The sequence below is a fragment of the Hemicordylus capensis genome, chromosome 2, assembly GCF_027244095.1.
Source record: "Hemicordylus capensis ecotype Gifberg chromosome 2, rHemCap1.1.pri, whole genome shotgun sequence".
In the NCBI taxonomy this organism is placed as follows: Eukaryota; Metazoa; Chordata; class Lepidosauria; order Squamata; family Cordylidae; genus Hemicordylus; species Hemicordylus capensis.
The window spans coordinates 187,855,489-187,869,384 of record NC_069658.1 but is presented as its reverse complement, the minus strand read 5'-3'; the positions used below and the strand labels follow the sequence as shown (position 1 = coordinate 187,869,384).

At 43.9% G+C, this 13,896-nt stretch overlaps 1 protein-coding gene across 1 annotated transcript; it reads left to right on the top strand.

Annotated features, from left to right (window-relative positions):
* The first annotated feature begins 606 nt into the window (after positions 1-606).
* Positions 607-13,654, top strand: LOC128344925 (cold-inducible RNA-binding protein-like). Its single transcript, XM_053296003.1, has 7 exons — positions 607-762; positions 3,472-3,586; positions 5,484-5,590; positions 10,708-10,801; positions 10,892-10,970; positions 12,326-12,389; positions 12,977-13,654. Exons 2-6 carry the CDS (start codon positions 3,484-3,486, stop codon positions 12,387-12,389), a joined length of 447 nt encoding a protein of 148 aa, XP_053151978.1. The 5' UTR covers positions 607-762; positions 3,472-3,483; the 3' UTR covers positions 12,977-13,654.
* Positions 13,655-13,896: the final 242 nt, after the last annotated feature.

The following is a 13,896-nucleotide window of genomic DNA, read 5'->3' as shown; positions in this document are numbered from 1 at the left end:
CATGTAGTCTCCGATTCAAATGCAGCCAAGGCGAACGCTGCTTAGCAAAGGGGACAATTCTTGCTGGCTACCACAAGGCCAGGAAGGGTTTTAACCCAGATCTCAAGTATTTTGTCCCCAGTGGCTGCCTGGCTTTCGAGGTTTAACGAGATTCCTGAATGGGGGATGGCAGAAGATTGTAGCTTTAGTGAAGAAGAAAGGGCTTTGAAGGTCTCTTCCTACATTACGTGGGTAGAAGGGATGCTGAACCTGCCCATAGAACTGGGGCATTTCCAGCGTGGTCTGAGCTTTCTTTCCCTCCCACATATGTTAGTAACACCTACAAGCCGGATCCCACGCATCTTACGGAAGCGAGCCCCATCATCGTTGGCTTCTTCCAAGTAGGCGTAAGTAGGATTGCAGCCTTGGTCAGTTATCTTTCAGCCGGATTGAGCTGGCCTGAAGAAGGGGGAGGGATGCGTATGCTGCTGGATGAAAGAAAAGGGCGATGGCGATGAATGGGGACAGCAACAACGATCCCAGCAGCCCCCTTTCCGGCAAGCATTTGATGAGGAGATGGGCGTGGCCTCCATTGTGGCCCGGCCCCGCCCCGCCCCTTTCGCCTCCCGCCAATCTCTGCTCCGGAGCCGCGTGATGGGCGTGGCTTAGGCTCAGCCTCGCTTTCATTCTCTTCGCTTGTCTCTCTCTTGCCGCCATCGCGATATCCTCTTGCCTTAGTGGTTAACGGCTCCGTGCGTATCTCTCGCTCCGTGACCCGTTTTGGTGAGTGCTTTTTTCTCAGAAACCGTTCAGACTGTTATATGGAGGACAGAAAAGGGATCCTGCGTCGAATAGGAGAAAGGAAAGGAGGAAATAACTGGGTAGAAAAGGATTTCTTTTTCGGCGGGTGGCGGGAGAAAAGGAAGGGAGAGACGCTATACAAAATGGCGGTGGCAGTTGCCCATAAAGAACGAGTTGGGCAGTGTGTGCGCATGCGCTCGGTTTAAAAGCCCACCACCGTTCTCGCCGCCACCGCCGTCTTTTCCCCCCGTAAGTTTTGCTGTGCGAGGTCAGGGAAGAACCGAGAAGGAGAAGCGAGGGTAGAGACTTTGCCGACGGACTGAGAACGTCGGAAGCGGGGCGCAGTCGTCGTGCGCTGCAGCAAAGGGCCTGATGGGCGGGGCGAGGGTGGGGGTTCTACTTTGTGCACACGGACCTGTCGCTGAGCGCGGGACGGCAACCGCGCTGATACGTTCGCGCATGCCCGCTCCTGATCGCGTCTGAAGAACGTGAGACGGGCTGCGCTCGCCTTCCCGCATTCTGCTCAGACCACGTGCTCGCGGCCATTTTGCCCTAAGCGGGGAAGAGCAGGTTTGGCGGGGAGGAGGGGGGGGAGAGGTTCCCCCAGCGCTCTGCGGAAGGCTGCTCGCTTTCTCCTGCCTGTCTTTTTAAGTCGGCGAAGGCTACAGCAAGTCATTCTCACCAGTTCTTTAACAGAATACCGCCGACTAATATGGTGATGAGGTTAAGGGGCCTTAACGCACTGACCATGCTGCAGTGTCTTACTACGCTCGCTGGATAGATAAAGGCTGCTTCAGTTTCTCGTCTTAACGCTACCGTGATTCCTAGCCAGATTATTCTTTTGGACGCAGGATGGCGCAGCTACCTGGCTTATAAAACATTAAGATATCTGCACTCGGGGAGGGGGTGAAATGTGAGAGTATTCTTGCCTGAAACTATGTGGGTAGGATAGGCTTTTACATATAAATAAACAGTTGAACATTTATTGGAACTCTTATGCACAAAACATGAATTAACAGTAATGGTGTCTTAAATGCCAATTGCAGCTATACCCACTTCAATGCACTGTTGTCACATACATGTTAAAAAGGCTGTTTCCTGAGCATATTCTGAAGCCCTCTTAACACTTTCAGATAAGTGAAGGCTGAAACCCATACTTTCTGAAATAGGCTTTGGAGAAAAATATAATCACAGATGCTTCTTGGAGCCTTCTCTCAAAAAATCCTAACCTTTCAAGGCCTACCTTGTAGATTAGGAAATCTTATCACATGGGTATTGATCTGAGAGGACAGGAATCCCACCTCCCTGTGTAGAGTGTGCAGGACAAATATGTATGTCCTTAATCAACAAAGTTAACTACACTTTTTTAGCTAGCTTACCCCCATTGAATAATTAAAGACAGGCTTGATATGGGGCCTCCCTCTCATGCAACAGTACCTAGTTGCTCCTGGATTAGTGAAGAAATTTTTTTCCAGGCTTTTCCTTTGTGTGTGAATGTCTAACAATGTAGTAAGCAATCCACTCTATCCTAGAAGGCACTGGATATGCATCATTGTAAGGCTAGCAATTCTGTTGTTTTCTATCCTTGAAGGTTATTAGAATGGTCTGTATATATTGTACCCTTACATTGTAGTATTAAAAGTTCTAGATTTGCATTACTAAGAAAAGAACCACCAAAATGGGGTGAGAGTAGTATTCCTTTTTTTAACCCTCCCTCCCTCAGCCATAAACACACACATCCTCTTGTGTTCAAATTGATACATGCAGCCCCATCTTTGCACATTTACATAGAAGTATGTACAATTTTGTATACCATTGCACCATCAGTAGTTATTGATAAGTTTATTCGGCCATTGACCAGCAAAGCCATCAGTAGTGTTCCCAAATAAGTGAATATAGGATTACAACCAGGTCTCAATCCTGTGAACATTTGTCTAAAAGCGAATATATCTGAAAACAATGGTGCTTGTTTCTGAATAAGCATGCATAGAATGCTTATTCTTCTGAGCGCTTCATTGGAAATAAGCCCTACTTAACACAGATTTACTTCCAAATAAATACACATAGGAACAGAGAATCTGAGAATAAACTTTATCAAGGAAGCATTTTTTGTCTGTTACTTCTTAAAAACAAGAAAGTGCAAATACAAAACACAAACTGCTAACCTTCCAAAAAAATCAACTAATCTTCTAGATTTCAAATGAGTCTGTCCTGAAACACACAGGAGAAAGTAAAGATACACTTGCAATGCTTAATTAGCACAGATAATTGCAGATCTCAATTAGATGTGAAGCATGCGGTGATACAACAGGAGGCTTCAGATGCAAAAGTGAAATTACTGGTTCATTAGCACATAGGTATGGGAAGCCAACCTAATATTCCCAGTTATTTGTTCTCCTTTTCACTGGTAGATACCTGCTGAGGATTTTGCCCTAGTTGCTTGATGCAATCTCTGGCTGCAACTACAATAAATCCTGGCCTTGTACCATTAGCATGAACCACCAGGGTGAAAGGAAAGAGGTCTCTAAAAGAGCACTTGGATGTTCTAGAAAAAGTTGAGGCTTTATGGTGATCTGTTAACTTTCTGCTTTGCTAGGAAGCAGACTTAGGATGGTTAGTATGTTCCTGTCTAATGTAGCCTTTGCTCCTTCCACATGTATTTGCCAGATCTAAACAGTTGTTTGTCTACAGATCACCCCAACAATGGCATCGGATGAAGGAAAGCTCTTCATTGGAGGACTCAGTTTTGACACCAATGAGCAGAATCTGGAGCAGTTGTTCTCTCCCTATGGAGACATTGCAGAAGGTGGGGGATGTGTATCTTCTCTGTGTTCTGGAGTGTTGTGGGAGTTGCAAATTCTAGCTAACATTTCAGCATCAGAAACTGATTTGGTTGGCCTTAGGAGTTTGTGACTGTCTTTCATCAGGCTGAAATAGAAGGAAGCCTGAAATAGGTTTTTTGAATGTGTCTCATTCCACCCTGGGGGATCATAGTAATAATTGGACACTGCTTAATGAATACGGTAAAGTTCTTGTACATCTTGATCATAGTATAGTAATAATTGAACATTACTTAATGAATACGGTAAAGTTCTTGTACATTATCAGTATGTTTCAGTTGCTGAGCAGTACCACTTCAGACTACAGGTGGGGCTTGCATGCTCACATATCTTCTTGAAAGAGAATCCTCTCACTGCATTTACAAAATGAACTTGTAAGGGAGAAGGTTAGGAATATAGGATGTTGCTTGGAGATAGACTCCATCTAGCAGTATTGTGTACACTGTCTGGCAGCATCTCTCCAAGGCTACAGGCAGGAGTCTCTCCCAACCCTACCTGTAGATGCCATGGAGTGAACCTGGGACCTTCTGGATGCAGGCATACAGATGCTCTTCCACTGAGCCATGGCCCCATCCCTTCAGGGGAATATTTTACAGCACTCATATATAGTCTCCCATTCAAATGCAAATCAAGGTGAACCTTGCTTGGCAAAGGTGACAATTCATGCTTTCTGCCATAAAACCAGTTCTCCTCCTAATCCCCTTTTGTGAATGCACAGGTTCTTTTAACATGAAGTAGCATTGGACACTCTCCCTCTCTCTCCAATCTGAAAATATTCTTTGTGTTACATGGCTTGCCTGTTGCTTATCTGCTCTAATTTGGTATTTTGCCAGTCACTGTTGGTAATACAGTTAAGCAGCATACTATGGCTTGGTTGAGACCTTTGGTTCCATGTGACACTTGAGCCAGGCTAGGACTTGCTTATCTTGGTTTGTTTAAGAATGAATCTGATTAATTGAAAATGTAAAGCATGCCATTCAATTTCATGTTGACACTGCAAATAGTGCCTCACCTCCAGACATAGGGCCTTTGTCCCATTCCTTTCTGGAAGCCATATAAATAATCTATTTCCCTGCTTGTTCACCACCTCTACCATTTCCTTCAGCTGCCAGCTCATTCTCTTCTAGTATTAACCAACCCTAGAAAGATGTGAGATATAGCCTGGGGGGCCCACCCCGCCCCTTATCCTATTGCACATTTGAGCCTGCTGGTACCAAACTATGGGTTAGAGCTGCTTTTGTTTTCCCATCTACTTTTGTCTCTAGGTGCTGTGGCCTTTGGAGACAGAGCAATAGATATCACACCAAGCTAGTTAACCTTTCTTTATGGGTTGCCCTGATATATGAATTGAGTGGTCCTGGTTATTTACTGTTAGAACAAATCAGATGGGGTGACACAGTGAACAGCAAATACGGAGTATATTGAAACGAAGTCCTGAATAATGAGTAGCTAGCTGCTTCACCAAGATGCTTCTTAATTTCAAAATTGGCACTTGTATTCCAGTTTTATGTAGCAAATGCATCTAATGTGCAGGCTGCACTTTTGTGCAAACAGAATCTTCCTTGTGTCAATTAGCTGCCTGTGTACATAATAGCAAATGGCCCATTTAGTGCAATAATTAAGATAGCAAAGTCCTACTTATTTCTGGGCATAAAATACTACTTCTTGAGTCTTTGTTTCCAGGATGCACTTGAGTATTATAGGGACCCTCCAAACATTCTGTGATTGTCTGTCCCAAATATGGGGTTAGAAAAGGTATTACTACTTTCATCATCACCTGTATGTAATGTAAACATTAATACTACCTGTAACCCATGTTAAAACATGCGTTTGGTTGACACACTTGTTTTTTCTCCTTTCCAGTGGTGGTCGTGAAAGACAGGGAGACCCAGCGGTCTAGGGGTTTTGGCTTTATTACCTATTGCCGTCCCGAGGATGCCAAGGATGCCATGAGGGCTATGAATGGAGAGGTGAGCACCTTGGGTCTTGCATTCACCTATGCTTGCCATGTGGTGTTTCTGCTTTGTTGCAGCCACTTCCTTCAACCTCTTGTTAACATTGGGAAATTTCTTTTAAGATAATAGTGACATGGTATTAACATTGTGATACCAGAGAGCCAGTCTGGTGTAGTGGTTAGAGTGCTGGACTAGGACCGGGGAGACCCGAGTTCAAATCCCCATTCAGCCATGAAACTAGCTGGGTGACTCTGGGCCAGTCACTTCTCTCTCAGCCTAACCTACTTCACAGGGTTGTTGTGAAAGAGAAACTCAAGTATGTAGTACACCGCTCTGGGCTCCTTGGAGGAAGAGTGGGATATAAATGTATTATTATTAATAATAATAATTGTGATCTGCCTGGCTAAGAACCAACTCTTTTTGACATTTCTTCCAGTAAAGAGGCTCATTGATACATATCTGATGGGCTGGTCTAAAGATCTGTCTTTGTAGAGTCTGGCCTTCCAGAATGTTAAAGACATAATTTGGGTAGCAATTCCCTCTAATCTAGTGTTTCCAGTGGCTAAACTACAGCTCTCATCATCCCCAGCCACAATAAATTGTGATTTGGGAACCACTGATCTAATCACATGACTGTTCTAGGCAGCACTGATATGTGCTACCTACCCACTATTATACCAGCCCATATATAAATCTCTGGGTGGTTTGCAATTTTAAAACACAAACAATAAAAACATTAAACAGTTTAAAATATAGATAAAATAACTTTAAAATGTAAAACTTTATAATTATGGACTACAAGCCTGATTAAACATGTTCAAATTTTTCTTAAAAACATAGAGATGGAGAGTCTCTAATTTCTGGAGCAACCTTTGAAAAGGCCCAGTTTTGGGTCGCCACCAAAGAAGCCAATGGCAACTGCAACCAGACTTCCCCTATGATCTTAATAGGCAGTGGGATTCATAGAAGTCGTTCTCTTAAATACTTTGGACCCAAGCTGTTCAGAGCTATAGGTAATAAACAACACTTCATAATTCACCCAGAAACATATTGGCAGCCAGTGTAGTTATTTTAAAATGGGAGTCATGATCTCTTTAGGTAGCCCCAGAGACCTATGGCTGCATTCTATACCCGTTGCAGTTTCCAGACTACATACGAAGGCAGCCAAATGTAGAGTGCATTGCAGTAGTCTGGATGTTAAGCCTGGATGTTAACAGCATATTCACCACTGTTTTAAGGGTCCCCCCCCTCCAGAAATGGACATAGTTGGGGTATCAGTTGAGGCTGATAAAAAGCACTCCTGGCTGCTGCCTCAATTGGAGAAACTGGGAAGAAGTTTGAGTTCAGGAATACTCCCAGACGACATACCTGCTCTTTTGTTGGTAGTATAACCCCATCCAGAACAGACATCTAAACCACTTCCTAAGTTCTGGCCTCCCACAATAATTATCTCCGTCTTGCTTGGATTCAGTTTGTTCTCCCTCATCCAGCCCATTACTGACTCCAGGCAGGCATTTAGGAAAGTTAGGCCATTTCCTGATGAAGCTGACATGGAGAAATAGATTTGGATGTCAGCATATTGCTAACACCCTGCACCAAATCTGATGATCTCTCACAGTGGCTTCACGTAGATGTTAAAAAAACACTGAAGATAGAATGGAGCCCTGCAGGACCCCATACAGTAGCTCTTGTTTGAAAAGCAGCAATCTCTAAGGGACACCATCTGGAATCAACCCAAATGATAGGAGAGAAACCACTGCAAAGCAGTGCCTCCCAATCCAGCCCCCTCAGGTGCGCCAGAAGAATACCGTGGTTGATGGTATCAAAAGTCACCAAGAGGATCAACAGTCACACTTCTCTGTCAATACCTAATTGGAGATCATGCAACAGGCCAACCAACACTGTCTCAACCCCATAGCCTGTCTGAAAGCTGGTTTGAGATGTGTCCAGATAATCTGTTTAAGACTTGAGAAGTCACCACTCTCAGTCACCTTGCCCAACCATGGGAAGCTGGAGACAGGCCTATAATTGCCCAACTCTGGAGGATCCAATGCAGGTTTCTTTAAAAAAAATGATCAAATAATTGCCTCCTTGAGATTAGTATGTATCCTGCACTCCCTTAAAGGAGTATTAATAATACTAACAAGAGCTCTCCAATAACCTCCCTGCTAGATCATATAAGCCATGTTGGGCAGGGATCAGGAGGACAGGTGATAAGACAAACTGCCACAAGCAGCTTGTCCATGTCTTCAGAAGTCACAAACTGAAAATGATCCACTTTAACCATACAGAAGGAGCTGCTGTGCACTTCCATAGTAGACTCTGTCATGGCCGTAAAATCCAGTTCAGCTTGAATACAAGAGATTTTATCCACAATCATTTAAAAATCACAGCATGTAACTAGATTCAAATGCTGATTCAAGGGAGGAGGGGCATGTACTAGACCTCTAACAACCCTAGACAACTCCACTGAACGTGAGCTTGCCAAAGCAACGTGGACAGAAAATAACTGCTTCTTTGCGCACATTGCCAGAGCATAGGTCTTCAAATGTGTCCTGTGTTGTAACCTGCCGGATTCAAGCCAAGTCTTTCTCCACTTGCACTCTAGCCATCTACCCTGCCACTTCAGCCCCCATAGTTCTTCCAGCTCCCTCTCCGACCCACTTCTAGAGCATTTGTGTCTGCTGCTCTAGTAAGTTCATTATTCCAAATCTGAACCAGGGCAACAGAATTGCTGGCAGAACCAACCTTAAAACCTTCCAAGGCTTCTTGGGACCTTATTGGATCCAATAGTCTTCTCGAGCAGACCATTCTAATAGGTTCTCCACCTTGGCAGAGGTGAGTTGTGATTGTGAGTCCCAGCTTAACCAGGTGGTGGTCCGTCCATGACAGTGGTGAAATCACAGGTGTTCCCCACCCACAGAACACCATCCTGATCAGAGCAAAAGACCAAATTTAGTGCATGACCAGCAGTAGGCACTGGTCGAGAGACCACTTGGGATAGGTCCGTCATAATGGCTGCTACGAACTCCTCAGCTGCTCCTGACAAATGTTTCCCAAAGTGAACACTGAAGTCCCTCATGACTGTCCTTCAAAGTGATTCCAATGCCAGCTCTGTGGCAAAGTAAATCAGCTCAGTTAGAGATTCTGTTGGGCAGCAGGTGAGTGATACCCCAACAGAAGTCCCAGTCTGTCTTTGGTCTCCAGATGTAGGTACACATGTTCGATCTAGGTTGATTCCCTGGCAGGAATCCTTGTAAGGGAGATAGTCTTATAGACCACAGCCGCTCCACCTCCCTGCCCACATCCTCTCACCTGCTGCACAACAAAGTATCCTGCCTGGAAGAATCTGGGCCCAAACTGGCCTCCCCCAACCAGGGGGAGTACTGTGTACCAACATATAAAAATAAAACAGCATTGCAAAGAAGTAAGGCTCTGGCTTTGGGGAGCAGTGCTAGCCACACCCAAAGAGCTGGAAGAGGTAATAGATGTTAGGTTCCTGATCTCCCTTCCCCGTAGTGGCCTGTTGCCCTGCCCATGCTACATCTTCCTCTGTTTCCCATCACCGCTGGAATAGTCACCCCAGGAACAGTGAGCGCTGCCCCAGTTCCAGGCTTTAAAACTATATTTAGCAGAATAAGTTTTTGTCATCAGCAGCATGTCTTGCCCCATCCCCCAGTCCAGCCAGCTTTGGCAGCCCACTCTTGCTTTGGCACAGCCTTCATCTCTAAAGCTGTAATGGCTGCCAGCCCCTCCTTCTAGCAAACTGAGCCAGCTGAAAATTCTTATAATTAGCCAGAAGATAGGGCAGACCATAGAGTAACAGCAAAAGGCATGACACAGTCTCTGCTGAAATTCCTTATGACAAAGATAAGGTGGTAAACACTGCTGCCTGTCACTTTTTAAAAAAAGTTATATACATGGCTGTTGACGGCAGCTGAGTTCACTGTTGCTAATGTCTGGAGACAGTGTTGTGTACCATCCATCATGGTTGCTTTGAGAAGATACGTGAAGTGCTCAATCAAGATAAACTCTTCTTGAATCAAAGTAGCACTCCTTCCTAAATAGGTTTTTTAGAATGTTAGCTTCCATTTTTGAACTTTATTGATGAAAACAATCTATTCTCCCTCAGTTCGGATGAGTGTATCCAAGGGTGGGTTTATTTCTGAAAAATAAGATTAATATAATATAGAGATGTTTGACAAGAGACAACAGTTGTCCCACCAATTTTCTGTTGACTGCACCCGTTCATTTTATTTTTGTTTTCTCTACAAATCCTTAAAATGTAGTCTGTTAATATGTTGTAGGATTCTTTTAATATTCTGTATTGGTCTTTACGGTGTTCCTGAGCTTTATTTCCTTTGTGTCATGTTCTTTAATAGTCTGAAAAATAAAAAGCTTCTTAAAAAACTGCCTTGGAATGCGGAGGAGTTGCTGGCTCTTAACTTTGATAATCCTCCACCCCAAGCTCCATCCTTTATAGAGCACCTGAAGTCCAGTGAGCAACAGACTGCCCTAATCCATGGTTTGCAGCTCCTGGATTTGCTAGAAGTGAACCTCTATGGATGGAGTTCTCCACAGCTCTCTAAATTTCTGAGGGGGGCAAGATGAAAAACAAAAAAGTCTGCCTTTGCATTGAACTGCTTTTAGCCCAAGTAGTGTTCAACAGAAGAGGGAATGTCTTGCTTCTTATTTCAGAGGATGTAGAGTGCTGTCAAGTCGATTTCGACTCCTGGCGCCCACCGAGTCCTGTGGTTTTCTTTTGGAAGAATACAGGAGGGGTTTACTATTGCCTCCAATGGGTTTACCATTGCACAGTATGAGATGATGCTTTTCAGCATCTTCCTATATTGCTGCTGCCCAATATAGGTGTTTCCCATAGTCTGGGAAACATACCAGCGGGAATTCAAACCGGCAACCTTCTGCTTGTTAGTCAAGCATTTCCCCTCTGTGCCACTTAAGGTGGTTTTCAAAGAATGTAGAGAGCTCAAAGGCAAATGTATCCTCAGAGTTGTAGAATATGACAGGGAGATAGCTTTGATTTGCTTTCTTTTGGATAGTAGATGAAAGGTGGCAGTATTTGGTTAAAAGCACTAGCTCTGACTTCCACTCTCATTCTTTCCTCCCCCAAGTCTGTGGATGGTCGTCAGATCAGAGTTGACCAGGCTGGAAAATCATCCCGTGGCTCCTCTGGAGGCAGAGGCCGTGGACGTGGATTCTCTAGAGGTGAGTTTTCTCATGGGACATGCCCTTCAGTCCTACCTGCTCCCGTACATGGGAACTGCCTGGCTTAATAGGTCCTTGTGTCTGTCACAGGAGGTGGAGGATACGGAGGTGGACGTTATGACAACAGAAGCGGTGGCTATGGCGGCTCCAGAGACTACTATGGCAGCAGGTAAGACCGACAGATGAAAGTTGTTGCCATTACACTTGGGATATGGGGAACATTAAGAGCGTTTAAAAATTGAGCTCTGGCAAAGCTCATATTGGAGGCATCTGATTGCTGCACTCTGAAATGTGCTATTTAAGAAACTGATGTTGACCCCTGCGACCTTCAGAATCATGATGTTTGCTCAGTCTTACATTTTGCTTAAAAATGACATTTGGGACATCCTTGTGAACTGTTGCTTTGAACACATGGCCATCCTTTCTCCGTGGTCTTGAGGGCTTGCTACTTGAGCTTTTCCAAGGGATGGTTACTATTTTAAGTACTAGCTGTAGTTTGTTGTGTAAATAGTTGAGGGGCAGAGGTCACTCCTGCTTTGCTCATCTAACTACTCTTTGCAGCCTTTTTCTTAAATATTCTGCTAGCTTTTTAGAACTAGGACACACAGCTATTTGCAGTAGTGATATGGAGACTCTGCAAGCATTAATGGACTACTCTGTCTCATGCAAAGAAAAGAACACACTTAGTCCCCCTTAGTGTGCCATTCAAGGAACATAGGAAACTGCTATATACTGAGTCAGACCATTTGTCTATCTAGCTCAGTATTGTCTTCACAGACTGGCAGCAGCTTCTCCAAGGTTGCAGGAAGGAATCTCTCTCAGCCCTATCTTGGAGATGCTGCCAGGGAGAGAACTTAAAACTTCATATGCACTTCCCAGAGCGGCTTCATCCCCTGAGGGCAATATCTTGCAGTGCTCACACATCAAGTCTCCCATTCATATGCAACCAGGGCAGACCCTGCTTAGCTATGGGGACAAGTCATGCTTGCTACCAGAAGACCAGCTCTCCTCTCCAACATTCTGCTCAACATGGCGCCATAAGAGTGGACCTCCTGGTCAGGTGTGCACTTGAGGCAATTATTGCTCACCCCAGTGTAGCTGAGGTAACCCTAGCTCGTTTGTGCATTGTGGTTGGGTTAGCTGCCTTGTGTCAGTTTGGGGGAAGGGCAGGTTGCTTTTGAATGACTTGTCCAAACCTGACATGACAAGGAATGGATGCTGGTTTTTCCATGTTTAAAGTTAATCACAAAACCTGCTTTTCTCTTCACTGTATAAATCACCTTGAGATGCATCTCTCACAGAAAATAGGTTAAACCAGCAATTCTGTCTTGCGTTCAAAGGCTCTGTGCCGAATTTTGGCATAATGTATAGCGCCTAACTGGAATGTAAAACCCTCAGCCCAGGATTAATATATGTCAAACATATACTTGGTTTACAGAATTGCTTATTCAACCTTGAAAATGCAAATATTGTCTTAAACATACCAAAAGACATAAGGTCCATGATACATGTACTTTTTCTCAGGAATCAGGGAGGCTATGGAGACCGTTACTCTGGAAGCTCCTACAGAGACAACTATGATAACTAGGTAAGTGTTTGACTTTCCAAGACCCCAGTGGGTTTAATCACCATTTGCTCCTGACCCATGGCATCTACTTGAAGCATAGTACTGAATCCTCCAACCACCCAGTCTTAACTGCCGTCAGAGCTCCTGTCCTCATCAGTGGTTTAGCATAAATGCATGTAGAGAATTGGCCTGCTGCTGGAGAGTGGTTTTTTTTCTTATTCTTTTTTTTTTAAGCAGGGGGGACAGATAAACCCATCCACAGACTCTTTTTTTTTTTTAAGTCTGTTGGGCCAGCTAAAATTCATGACCACAGCTTTTGCGCACGGGAAACTTCCTTCGAACCGTAAGTTTGTGGGAATTAAACCACCATGTTCCTAATAGGGTCTTCGCTTTAAAAAGAAAAAGTGCACAGCTATCCACTCATTGGTTGGTAATGCCCTAAAAGAAGAAAACAAAGTTCAACTTTCCCCCCACCCGCCTCAAGTTAGTTGACATTGAGTCAGAGAACTGTCTGCCCTGGGATGGGAGGAGGGAGGGAGACTAGTTTAGTTGAATGTACCGCAGTTCTTCAGTGTGCTTCACGATTTGTACCTGCTTCTTGTCCTCAGCTTGCACCGAGCATAAATCCTTCCTGAATCAAGATCGTCCTTCCAATGGCCGTATTTATAAAGATTTTTGGAGCTTCGCTGAATCTTGTTTAGTTCTCTACCTGTGTTTTCCCTTTTTGTAGTCTTATCACATGCAGCCCAACAGCTTCTGCTACAAGATGGCCTGTTAGAGCTTTCTGGAGAAAAACATTTTAATTTGCCTTTTTTTCTTACAGGTGTGTTTAAGCATTTTTGAATACATACTTTTATTACTTTTTTTTTCTCCTGGATTTCTTTTAACAAGCCAAGATGGGGGCTCTGACCTACATTTCACCTATAATTCCCCAGAGTCTGAGCAAGGTGTGAAGATCTCCTTGTTTTTATAAATGCATTAATACCTTGTAGTTTTGTAAAAGTCCTATGGTGTAGCAAGGAAGGGGTATGGTGGAAGGCAAACCCCCTTGATTATAAAGGGAGACTCGTGTGTTTGATCTACAGAAATCAGAATTTATACTGTATGATGTACCTAGAACTGAAGCTTGCAGAACTTGCAAGTTGTTCTTGAAAAGCTGTTTGTTTATATTTTTTTTTAAACTGGAAGACACATGTAACTCAATATTGTACTAAAAGTCGTTAAGGAATTCCTGTATTCAGTTCTTTGGCTTCACGGAGCCTATTAAATGCCCTTCTGAAAATGAATTCTGTTTTTGACGTTTTACCAATTGCACAGTCTAAAGCCATAATGCTTGGCATATATGTTAAGAAACTGTGGATTTGATAAAGAGGGATCTTGAAGAGGAGGGGTTCTAGTGAATGGTTGGGTGGGCTAAAACTATATTTGGGCACTTTAATAGAAATGATGCCATGAGGTTCAGATTTTTTACCTTGAAGAGATCCTCCCACATTAACTTACCTGCCACAGAACCACTGGATTGTATCCA